The 12,292-nt window shown below is 48.6% G+C and overlaps 3 protein-coding genes across 5 annotated transcripts in view; all 3 read left to right on the top strand.

Annotated features, from left to right (window-relative positions):
* The first annotated feature begins 448 nt into the window (after window positions 1–448).
* On the top strand, window positions 449–4,563 carry LOC128872627 (ankyrin repeat and protein kinase domain-containing protein 1-like). Its single transcript, XM_054115501.1, has 5 exons — window positions 449–869; window positions 1,830–2,173; window positions 2,500–2,740; window positions 2,859–3,102; window positions 3,755–4,563. The coding sequence occupies exons 1-5, from the start codon at window positions 843–845 to the stop codon at window positions 4,306–4,308; spliced, it is 1,410 nt and encodes a 469-aa protein (XP_053971476.1). The 5' UTR covers window positions 449–842; the 3' UTR covers window positions 4,309–4,563.
* Window positions 4,564–5,010: 447 nt separating this feature from the next.
* On the top strand, window positions 5,011–7,241 carry LOC128872626 (NADH dehydrogenase [ubiquinone] iron-sulfur protein 2, mitochondrial). Of its 3 annotated transcripts, none has more exons than XM_054115497.1 (5): window positions 5,011–5,163; window positions 5,244–5,472; window positions 5,599–6,029; window positions 6,143–6,614; window positions 6,678–7,241. In XM_054115497.1, exons 2-5 carry the CDS (start codon window positions 5,360–5,362, stop codon window positions 7,081–7,083), a joined length of 1,422 nt encoding a protein of 473 aa, XP_053971472.1. In that variant the 5' UTR covers window positions 5,011–5,163; window positions 5,244–5,359; the 3' UTR covers window positions 7,084–7,241. The 3 variants fall into 3 exon arrangements, with proteins under 3 accessions (XP_053971472.1, XP_053971473.1, XP_053971474.1); XM_054115498.1 differs by having other exon boundaries at window positions 5,144–5,163; window positions 5,247–5,472; XM_054115499.1 differs by lacking the exon at window positions 5,011–5,163 and having other exon boundaries at window positions 5,366–5,508.
* Window positions 7,242–8,188: 947 nt separating this feature from the next.
* LOC128872624 (scavenger receptor class B member 1) overlaps window positions 8,189–12,292 on the top strand; it is a 9,825-nt gene continuing 5,721 nt past the window's right edge. Inside the window, exon 1 of the mRNA XM_054115495.1 lies at window positions 8,189–9,200. Within this exon, the coding sequence (XP_053971470.1) occupies window positions 9,143–9,200 (58 nt within the window). The 5' untranslated portion in view covers window positions 8,189–9,142. The remainder of the gene's footprint in view (window positions 9,201–12,292) is intronic.

The raw sequence follows: 12,292 nt of genomic DNA, 5'->3' as shown, positions 1-12,292 counted from the left end.
ACGCGTTCGGAGTCCCTTCGAGCCGCAACATACGTATATGCAGCACTTGTGTACAGAATTTTTCGTAGGTTGCGAAGATTTCCATTGAAAACTCTGCACTTGTCGGCTTCGTGAAATTAAAGTATTGTTGTTTGATTTACGTATAAGCTGTACGTTAAGGAAAAAAAAAAAAATTGCTTATAATTTTAGGGTCGTGTAACGTGTGTTAGCGAAGCATGCTTCTAAGTAGAAAGATAGGACAATGCTATAACAATAATTATTATTATAATTAAAGTGAATTAAGAGTATAAGGCATTTAATAAGTGCAAAGTATTTCTTAATAAAAGTACTTCCAAAAAGAGTGACACGCTTTTAGTTGTTTCCGAAAACCAATCCTTGTTATTCGCCAGGCATCGCGTACGATTGCGTCAGGTTGCACGAGTTTTGGACGAGTACGAAGAACACGAAGGTGGCAGGATGGTAGTCGAGGAAATCTCGTAGGAGGAAGAAGAAGAAGAAGCAGCGGGGAACGGTCGTGAAAAATTAGCGGTGACTCGAAATCGGAAAGTCTCGGCTGAAACAGGGACACAAAGACGCGGACCGAAGGATAAGACAGAGAGACAGCCGTCGGCCGATCACACGGGAAAATCCTACGAAACGCGTCGACTCGAATTCGAATTCGGACTCGAACTCGCATCGTGTTCTGCGACGCGAAAATTGCGCAGTTGTCGCGAGCGGATGATTTCGTGCGCACGCTCCCGCGCGTTCCCTTTGTGTTATTTTCGGGCGGAATCACCGTTCGATGCTTTAAATAGGTCCGAGTTTCCGACGAAGAAGACAGTTCTCAACACAACCGGTTCTATATGTTGGAGCATCGCAGATTATTCGCTGTGAGTAAACAACAACGAACATGAGCGTGTCGAGAAACGTCAAACGTCGTTTTCGGTCTCGAAATTCAACTTGGCGATCGGAAACGGTTGTCCGAGGAATCGAAACACTTTCGGGAATAACTCGATCTTAATTTCTTAATCGCTCCACTCGTTTTCCTCCAAATGCGAATCGAGAATTAAGTCGCGTAGAGTAGCATCGGTTCGCTTAGCTTCTTTTATTCAACGGCTTCGAAAGCCGAGCTTGGAAAGTCGAAAGAACCGTGAACAGGAAATCAGGAAATCTCTAAGCGATTATGCATTCTAATATGTAGGCCTAGTTGGGAGCGTAATTTTGTCGTCGTTGAAAAGTTTACGTAGCGACGATAACGAGCGAACGGGAGGATCTAGTATAACCGGGGACAGAGAAAGTATCTACGAGACGACGGACGGTTCGCAAAAGAGAATAGGTCACCGCGACGACGATTCCCGATCGGCTCGTGGTTCCGATATCATCGCCAAAATTGTGACGCTGGCTTGGCAGTCTTTCGACGTTTGAATCGAGATCTCGAATGTTCGGTCGAACACGACGCGTCGAGGATGCGCGCGAGAGTCGAATGTTTCCGTGCGATTTCGACAAGGAACAGGAATAGGAATAGATATAGCGTACAGCGTAGTACTCGCGGCACAATGTTTAAATAGCAATGCAACGTGGCTCAGGGAAAGAGTGAGAGAAATAAAAATCGCGCTGCTAAAGAACCGCGTAAATCCGTTTTCCGTTGCTAGTTCGAGATTCGGACCGCAAAGGGTCGCGATAACGTTGCGGCTCGACCGCAACAGTCTTCTTTGTTCGTCGTGCGCTATCGTTTCGAAAATGCTAGGACGATCGCAACCGATGGATGACTACGGTACATCGCAACGGAGGGAAAGAATACATCGAATAATCCGAATGTGTATCTGTTTGACGTCGCTACCGACGTTTAGATGCCATCCGAATGCACCGCCAGCCCGTTGCAACGGGAACTAGCAGACTCTATAATACGTTTGCAACCACTCGACGAAATTCGTATCCTGTTGGCATGCGGGGCAAAAGCGAACGAGCCGGTCACGCAGGGTTTGAGACCGTTGCATTACGCGGTATGGCAGAGATACACGGAGGCGGCTCAGCTTTTGTTGGTGCGCGGTGCGGACATCGACGCGACCGACGAGTGCGGTTATTCAGCGTTGCACCTGGCCGCCGAGCACGGTTACTTGGATCTGGTAAAGTTATTGCTCAAGCACGGCGCCAGGGTCGATCATCGACAGGAAACCGGCGAGCTTTTCCCGAGGTACGAGACCCGCGGGTTTTTCTATTCGCGACACGCTACCTATCTCTTTTTCTTTTTCCTCTATGCAACAGAGGGTTCGTTCTTTCTCTCGTCTATCTCGATTGCCGCTCGATTGGCATCGATAAAAACCCAAGCGCGCCAAGGATCTTCCGGTGCTATAAATTACTACACCGACGTAATCGTGCCTGCGTAATCTATGCGTGCAATTTTTCTTTTCGACTATTTATGCTTACCGATGGCAAGAGCGACCGCGATTGAGCGAGGAAGAGAGAGAGAGAGACGAAAGAAAGAATGGCAAACGACGATTAATTATTGACACGACGCAGGACGACGTTGTGCGACGAACCGTTGCGACTCGCCTTGAGAAATCGTCACGTCGACGTAGCTAGAATCTTGCTGGAAGCTGGCGCGAATCCAAATAAAAGGTACTTCTTTGGATCGGAGATCAACTTGGTTTCGCCGTTGGATCTGCAATGCATGGAACTGTTATTAGCGTTTGGAGCTCAACCGAACACGAGAGACCGCGCTGGACTGACCCCGTTGATGAAAGCGGCGAGATTACCACAGGTAATCCTCGTCTTTTAGTTTACGCGTGCATGATTGTACGAACATACAACATATACATGAATCGGTACACTATACTCGACGTACTTACCAATCAGGAATGATTTCCCTTATGATTCAGGGTATAGCTTCCGTGTTGCTTTTGCTGAGCTACGGAGCGGACGTTAATTCCATGGCCGATGCTCGACACGACTATCGGACGGTTCTGCACTACGCGATCCTCGGCGGAGATCCGGCGGTGATCGATCTACTTCTAAAGCAAGGCGCGCGTCTCGATCTCGGGCCCGAGTATCAAAAACCGACGGCCCTCGATCTGGCCATTTTGAAGGGTGACCCCTCGATCGTCCAAATGCTGTTGATGTCGGGTAGGCTTACACGCGTTATCGCAGCGGAATTCGACCTTGCAACGACCGTTCGTCTTGTTCGTTTCGAACCGCGACAAGCGCAAGTTTCGTTGGACAGCGCGTCAACTTTCAAATTTACGATTTTTCGATCGCGGGGTCGTTGCTCGTCGATGGATTCCACGCGATACGCGATACGGGTACCGAGGCCGGATCAAGGCACGAGCTTTAGGGGCTACAGGTTAGCTGCAACGAAGGTTTCTTTTAAGCCGGCGACTGATTTGCAACAAAACGCTGTGATGTAATTGCTCGGTACGAATTTTACGGTTCGGCACCAACGTTACATTACGAGGTCGTTTTTGGAATCACGAATGCTCGCTTCGAACTCTCGGCTGAATTCTTTCTCGATACTTACTACTCGGTTCGGTGAAAAGTAGACGATCAAAGAGGTTCGTCGAAAAACCGACAGACCAGTGGAGCACGCAAGAGCGCAAGAGTCCGTCCAGACTAAGCGAATGCTCGCGTTACGTTACAATGTTCTGTTGCAAGTCAGCGGACGATTGTCGTCAGCCACTGTAGTCCGAAGAGCTCTAGGAAATCTTAATTCGGCGCTGAAAGGTAAACGTTACATTTTTCCCGTACCGAATAAATTCTCGACCGAGAATTTCGAATTTAGGCGCTGACGTGAACGCGACCTCGCCGATCATCGGATCGCCGCTTCATGTCGCCTGCGCTGACAACATTCCAAACAGACTGAAGATCCTGTCGATGCTGCTGGAGCGAGGCGCGGATCCGAACTTGGTGATACGCAGCGACGAAGGCCCGGCGTTGCGTCCAGTGCTCGCGGAGTACGTGGCTTCGAACGAGAACCCTTCGGTCGAAGTAGTAGCTCTGTTGCTCAAGTACGGTGCACGAGTCGTGATCAAGACGCAGTTCCGCGATCCGCACGGTATACTCAACTCTCTACAAAATACGGCGGATAAACCGCGACTCTTGAAAGCGTTGCTGGAGGCAGCGGAAAGTTTCGACCCTTGCATGATACGACGATCGAGCAGTCTGACGGATGCGCAGAAAGCGATGGTGATGGAAGCGGCGAGGACTCCGTTGCCGTTGACTCACCAAGCCAGATTGATCGTCCGAAAGCTCTGCGGCACCAAGTTACCTAAAATCGTACGCAACCTTCAATTACCTCAGTCGCTGCATCGTTACCTTCTTTACGACTTTCATTGACTACCTTTATTTGCGTTTCGCTCTCCATAAACGGAAGAGAGAGAGAGAGAGGGAGAGGAAGCGGCACGGCCGCCTATTCGATCAAAACCTCGATTATTTTGTCGGTAAACATCGACGAGATAGACTTTTGTACCTTTACTTAATGTCGATGCAACACATTTTTCTATACGCATACATGTATTATCGTACATATACAACCGTACACAAGCGCCGTATCGAAAGTTCAAGTTAAATAAAGCAACAATTTCGAATCGAGTGGAGACGTTATGATTTTTTTCGCTTTAGAAACCAAGTACGGAACCGAGTAACGTACAATTGAAAAATGTCGTAAGCAAACCTTTGTAGCGTTGTAGACCTTGATACGTTTTTACGTTCATTTTAATTCTTTCTCGTCGTAATAACCTGGTAAAGAATGGAAAGAATGTAAATGTTATAGGGAAAAAGAAAAGACAGACGCGTAAGAGTTGTGAATTGTAACAAGCCAGACTGGACCGAGAAAAGTGCAAACAGTCCTACAGGATTATCGCTCAAATAAAGGAAATCAAATCGAATCGAATTAGTTTGATCTCTTCGATGCTAGATGTCGGACGGCAACTAGGTTAGGTTAGGCTAGTTGGTTTTAGTCCCCGGATCAAGTTCTACATAGTTGTAAATATAATTGACAAGCGTGGAATCAAGTCCTCCACATTTTGAATATCGGTGACGCCATCTTGCAGGAATTGCGACAACTACTTTCATTAGAAACTTGGGCGTTTTGCCAGCGATGGCGCCATCGATACCAAATCCTGGTCGATGGAACTTGATTACTTCAAGCGAAAAGGAAGGCGAAGCGACTAACAACGATGAGAGAAAGCGGTAAGCGAACCAACCGTTTGTCGAATTGCTAGTTGTTAGCTAATAATAACACCGATAATAATAAGAGTAACAATTCGAAGAAGCAACGGCGTAAGTAAGCGCTACTACCGACGGCAGGGAGGTAAAACCGAGTCCGAGGGAGGGCGAGAACCCGGAGAACCTCTGTTTGCTGTTCGTTTGTGTTCGAGACTTGACGATGGCCGCCAGAGTGTTGTCCGTTGTACGATCTAGGAGAGGATTCAGTGGATTATGGAACGAAATAGGACTCTTCGCTACTGGCAGGAGAGGAACTCCGGCAATCATCGGAAGGTGATGTTAACGTAACGAGTTTCGGAGCTATCAAATGTAATTGCGCGATGTAGATTCTCGATTATGTAATTGTGTTCTAACCTATAAACGATGGTTACTCGACGTAAAATGCTACGAACGTTACAGTCAGCAGCGCTGTGCACACGCGTGGTATCCGGATGAAGAATACTTTATGGATCTTTACAAATTGGCTTGTGTGTACACTCCTTCGGAGGTGGGGAAATGGCAACCTAGATCCATTAAGGAGGTCGATGTAGTGGAGGATGCAGGGATTAAAAATATAAGTATTAATTTTGGTCCGCAACATCCAGCTGCGCACGGAGTGTTAAGATTGATCGTCGAGCTATCCGGAGAGTATGCGGTTCGCACAGATCCGCACATAGGTCTCTTGCATCGTGGCACGGAAAAGTTGATCGAATATAAAACGTACATGCAAGCGTTACCTTATTTCGATCGTTTGGACTATGTTTCTATGATGTGCAACGAACAATGCTTTTCTATGGCTATTGAGAAGTTGCTCAACATCGAGGTACCTCTACGTGGAAAGTATATTAGAAGTAAGCAAACTTTTTTCAGATTTCTGCTGCTATCGTTTCAAACGATATTAACAGAATAATTTAAAAACCGTGTTCAGAGTTGATCCGTTCATTCCCTACGTTTACATTTTCAGCCCTTTTTGCCGAGATCACGAGAATTTTGAATCATATTATGGGAATTGGAACGCATGCGCTTGATATAGGCGCTCTGACGCCGTTTTTTTGGTTATTCGAAGAACGAGAAAAATTGATGGAATTCTATGAACGGGTAAGCGGTGCGCGAATGCACGCTGCTTACATACGTCCCGGCGGCGTTTCTTTGGACATGCCGCTAGGTCTAATGGACGATATATACCAATGGGCTTCCAAGTACGCCGAACGATTGGATGAAGTCGAGGATATATTGACGTCGAACAGAGTGTGGGTCGATCGCACGCGAGACGTCGGTACGGTGTCGGCGGAGGAAGCGTTGAATTGGGGATTTAGCGGCGTGATGTTACGGGGTTCGGGAATAAAATGGGATTTGAGGAAAGTCGCGCCTTACGATGCGTACGATCTCGTCGATTTCGACATTCCCATTGGTAAAAACGGGGATTGCTACGATAGGTAATTATTTACTCGTTGCTCGTGAATTAGTTTATCGATGGATTACGTACGTATTCGTTTCAGGTATCTTTGCCGTATGGAGGAAATGCGTCAGTCGTTGCGAATCATTTATCAGTGTCTGAATCAGATGCCACCGGGCGAAGTAAGGATCGACGATGCAAAAATAGTGCCCCCGAGACGAGAAGAAATGAAGAGCAGCATGGAAGCGTTGATTCATCATTTCAAGTTGTATACCCAAGGTTTTCAAGTGCCGCCAGGTGCCACTTATACCGCGATCGAAGCACCGAAAGGAGAGTTTGGGGTTTACCTTGTCAGCGACGGCTCCAGCAAGCCCTACAGATGTAAAATCAAAGCTCCGGGTTTTGCTCATTTATCTGCGTTGCGTCACATGGGCCCCGGCTGTATGCTCGCCGATATCGTAGCCATCATCGGTACCTTGGATATTGTATTCGGCGAAATCGATAGATAGATGGATTTTTTCAAGCGTTTCTCGAGGTTACGATACCGACGAGCGACGATGACCACGAATCCTCTGTAGTCGATTCGTATTTGTACAGTACAGTAGCGATATATCGCAATCGTAACAGAATCGCGAGAAAGAGAAATAAAATGGATTTATTAGCCAGCTTCGAATGGATTCATTTTTTATCGTTTACGAGACGAGGAATACGCTCGTGTCCCTATCGACCTTTTCACAGTTTTTCTACCAATTCCGTGTTAAGTGATTGCAATTGTTAATGGTTGGTAGGCGATAGTATTTTTCTCGCGTATTCCGCTACCGGTAACCAGAGCGTTCGTAGCGATAATGATGCCCTTCCTGGAGTCAACGGGATTAAACGATCCTCGTTGCATAATATTTGAACAATCACGAATGTTCCGAATAATGTGATATTACCGCGATCTAGTCTAGTCTGTTGAAATTGTCTGGATATGTGTTTCCGTGTCATGAAATTACAGGGATTAGCTTCCAATTAAGAGGTCAAGGTTCTCTCGTTATCCGTAATCCTGTCATGTTTCGAACAAGGGCATCGCATTCGTTATACAATTACTCGACGTTGATTGCATGCTTGTTCGCGCCAACGAACGAGACGCGTCGCGTTATTTCGTTTCGCTTCGTTTTGCTTCGTATTGTTTCACCCCCATCGAAATCGCTCCAATTCCTACGACTTTTCGATCCGAGAGACAGATGCGACGTACTTTGTCGAGACAGAGACAGAAAGTAGTCGGAGAATCAGAGGAAAGAAAATTAGGAATTCGAAGCGTTGAAAACAGGAAACGTAGTATCTGCGGGGGATCGCGTGAAAAAGTGAAGAAAGAAAAGAAAGAACGAGACTAACCGAGGTGATAAAAAGTAAGAAAAACGGCAAGCTGCCGGTTTTTCAGGGCGATCGGTCGAGCAATGAGCAGTGTCAGGAGGACGGGAGGACGCGAAGGTGGGAGGAAGCGGAGGAATATTACGAATCGGAGGAGGAGCGATGGAACGGAGAAACGAGGGAACGGCTCGAAGCGGACGAGTTGAAGGGAACGAGTGGGGGTAATAATAAATCGTTCACCTGAACCGCATGCTCGGCGTTCAGGATGCACAGCGACAGCAGTGGTGCGGGAACTGGGAACAGAGCAGCGTTCGTCTCACGCAGTCCGCAGTGTTTCAGCCAACTTGGACGCGAACGTTTCGCTTCGGCCTGCTACGTTCCGATCCGATCCGATCCTTCCTTTCGGTCGCGTACTCGTCTCCTCCGCAATCAGCTTTCGCTCGCGTACCTTTTACATTTCGCTTACGATTGGCCGTGTCCGTATCCAGCTGCCCATCGCGTTCGTTCGCTGCAAATCAAACGTGAATCGCGACGACGCTTCGCGATTCGTTGGTTCGATCGGTTTCATCGCGTCCATCGAACGACAAAAAATCTTTAACAAAAAGGATCGAGTCGAGTCGAGTCGAAGCAGTTACCGTTTGAACGCGTACGCGTATACGCGGCGGGGAACAACGCAACGGTTCGAAAAGTTGATCCCGTCGAGAAAGGTAAACCGTTTGGCCGCGTTAGCCTGGTGCTCGGGCTGCGTAGATCGCGTACCGTGCAACGAACGTGTATCGTTCCTCCGTTGTCGAGGTTTTGCCAGTGGCACACTTGTCGCTTGGAAAGGAGAATAGACTTTCTCCTTCTCGTCGTTCCTCGTACCACCGCCCCTGTCGCCGCTTCGTTCTTCCGCGCTCGACGACTACGAGTTGCTCATCGATAACGAACGATCGACTCGATTACGAGGATCAACGCGAACACGAAGACGACAACGACGACGAGGAGGAGGAGGAGGAGGAGAAGAACGATTACGAAGAACCTAAAGAAAAAAGATTGGAAAAAGTGGTAACGCGTCGGATAAAATCAGAGAAAGAGAGCAGCGCGAGTGTGCGGCTGTTTCGAAGGAAGGAAGCGCGCGCTTGTTCGTTTGCGTGCATCTCATCTCGGCTGCAAGGAAGAAAGGAACGGTAGCGAAAAGAGTTGCACGACGCGTACAAGAGGTGATCGATCGAGATGAGAGTACATCGTGGGATTTGCGCCAAACTACAAGGCGGTTTCCTGAGGCGATGGTGTGAGTAAATAGCGCGAGAAATATCGTTCTTAGACACGTAGGTAGATACGTGGACGATAGTTTGTTGGCCCGATCGGGCAACGTCGTTCCGTCGAAAGGCACGTTAACGAGATCGTTAACGCCGTTACCGGCGCCACAACCGTTGTACGCTGTTAATTCGATTCGATTCGATGAACGTGTCATCTCGTATGCTCGCTCGATGAATCACCGTCTCGCGCCGCTACATGACGAGTAACGAGTAACGAGCAGTCGGCTATCTCGTTTTTCGGCTCCGTTGTCGAACGACTCTTTGCGTGTCGTTGCATCGTGGTTCGAGTTCGAGCTAACGCTCTCGACGAAAAGATTACGTCTCGTTACTCGTTACTTTCACTTGAAGTTTCCGATTGCCAACCGAAAAACCAGCACGTTTTATTCCCGCGCGTACAGCTACTCGCGGTGCGTTGTTCGAATCCTGATGCGCGCGAAAAGCAACGCGCTCCCATCGACCGTCATCCTTCGTCGAGTAACCGTTCTTGATTTATCGAATACGTGCGATACCGTCGCGGACATAGGATGCACTAGGAAAAAATTAATTTGAATAGTTGGAAGAAAAAAGAGTATGGAAATGCCCGCGGATGCGTGTGTTGCGTGTGTCGCAACGATGTGACGCGGTGTTCCCATGAAATTGATACAGCGCGCGCGCGAGTAATTGCATAGCCTCTAGATATTATTGTCGCTTCGGAAATTGAACTTTGATACCATTACGAGAAACGATCGAGCGGGAAGACACCTGCCATTTAGGGGGTTATTATCGCGATATTTTTCGCGTCGTTCGATCCGTTGCGCAATTTTCCCATACTCTTTCGCGTCGGCCAACTGGAAAGTTACAGCGAGTCTCGATCGCGATGTATCGCGTCGCGTTTCCTCGAGAATCGGGAACGTGAGCGACAATGACAACGACAGCGACGAGTTTTCCGAATCGAATCAGATTTCCGAAGAAGGTCGCGAGTCATAAGTTCGCTTGGAAAAATCCAGATTCGAATCGGCGATCAGACGTCGAGGTTGTTTCGTTTGCTAGACGCGAGCACTTTCCGAGTAAGAGCAGGAAGCGTAGCCTTATATAATAGCGAGTAATTGCCGACAAGTACGCGTAGGTAGGTATGTAGGTTCGGCCTTTCAAAGTTGGAGCGAATCTGTAAATGCGTGATCCTCGAAAGTATAGATAGATGGAGGGAATTTCGGAAATTTAGCCGCGGTTAATTTTCTGTTTCATAGATTGCAGAGAGAGAGAGAGAGAGAGAGAGAGGGGGGGGGGATATATTATATGGATCATGGATCGAGAGAGGCGAGGTAGCGATAGAGATAGAGGAATAATATTGCTGGGCGAATAAAGATGAGGGAAGAAAAGTAAAGGAATGAAAAATAAGGCAAGAGAAAGAGAGTAGGTCTACGTGGCAACGCGGCAAACCGCCGCGGCAGGTTTTCGCTCTAACGAGGCTCGTTTCAAGTTCCACGCGCGGCATACCGCGGTACGGTCTGGATTATCGAGCGAACATTGCATTCCTTTCGAGCGAATATCGACGACGGTGATCGTGCGCGTTTAGCTGGCTAACGACGACAACGAGACTCGACTTTTCGATATTTCGGCTCGAGTACGCGTCGAGGAAACGCGGAACGATTCGAATCCAGTTCGAGTCTCCGTTTGCAGCGGCGGCGCGGCGTACGCGGTGTCCCCTTCGGCTCCAGCGGATCACGACCAAATTTACTCGACGTCGACGGTCGCGTGTCGTCGACTAATAAACGACAACTATTCGAGTCGAGCGCGACGCGTCGAGGAGAGTGCTCGAAACGAGTCGAAGAACGGTCTGGGTCTGGTCAGCCCGGTCGATCGTATAATTTACTGTCCGCGTTGCGCCGAAGGTGAACCGCTCTGGCGGAATGCGCCATACAAAATTCCATTCCTGGCGAGATTTCGTGCGCAGACGGAATTTTCTTGGACGCTTTAGCGCTACCGCGAGCGTTAGCTCGTAGGTTCGCGATCATTGCGCTTTCACCCATCGGTACTTTCTTTCGTAGACGGGTTGTAAACTCCGTCGCGAAGATAATCGGAGCGGCGAGATGCTCGCGATGGACGATCATATCGCGCTACAGAGTAAAAGTAAAACAACGACAACCGTGGCGTTATTTCGAACGAGAACAGAGCCGAGCCGAGCGGCCTGAGGAACGGTCGGTCGGGTTCCTCTTCTCGAGTCTCGCGTTCGAAAGTCGTCGCTCGTTCCCCTCGCTGGGAAGCGTACCACGCAAATACGCGTGCCGATCCCGCGAGATTCGCGCGAAAGATCTTTCGCGTCGTCGAAACGGCCAGGCGATACGATCGAACTCGGTTACGCGATCCGACTTTGTAGATGGAGAGAAAGAGGGAGCTCCAGCGCCAGCGACAACAGCAACAGCTCGTTGCCGCGGCTACGACTGTGAGAACGGGAACGCTTCGAAAGTACGTTGGCTTTCCGCGGAAAACTCGCTTACGAGTTTTCGATCCTTGGACGAAACCTTTCATCCATTTCTGATCGACTTCGAAAAGGAGGAGGTTACTCGACTCGACACGTATATTTTTATTTTCGGTGTTTGCTTCTTTGGAGCGACGACGAGTTATCGGGAAAACCGCGATTCTTACGCAACAACGCTCCGATCGAAGTTGCTCGTATTTGCAACGCGCGAGCACCGCTCCGGTAGCTTAGGCCAGAGATTTTGAAAATACGACCGTTCGAAGTAAACGTGCCAGTCTACGGAGACTGGTCTAGTTCCTTCCGATTCCTCGCCGAACGCGATACGAGTCGGCTACCGCGACCGCCAACGTGTCCACTGCGTCCGCGATCGATTCTCGCGTATCGCGCACCTGTTGATCGTTTACGAATTTAACGTTACGAAAGAAACGAAACGGGTACAGTAAAGTCTCCGTACATGTAGAAACTCGGGACCGAACTAGTCCGTATATCGTAGACTTTGTACATTTTCTGACGTTTGCTTACGAGCTCCGAACGTAGAGAGGGACAGCGAATAAAGGACGGAGAGAAACCAAAGTCTCCATACATGCACAAAGTCGGGACTGAACT

This window comes from Hylaeus volcanicus, chromosome 2 (genome assembly GCF_026283585.1).
Source record: "Hylaeus volcanicus isolate JK05 chromosome 2, UHH_iyHylVolc1.0_haploid, whole genome shotgun sequence".
Taxonomy (NCBI): domain Eukaryota; kingdom Metazoa; phylum Arthropoda; class Insecta; order Hymenoptera; family Colletidae; genus Hylaeus; species Hylaeus volcanicus.
This window is presented reverse-complemented; position numbering and strand designations above follow the sequence as displayed.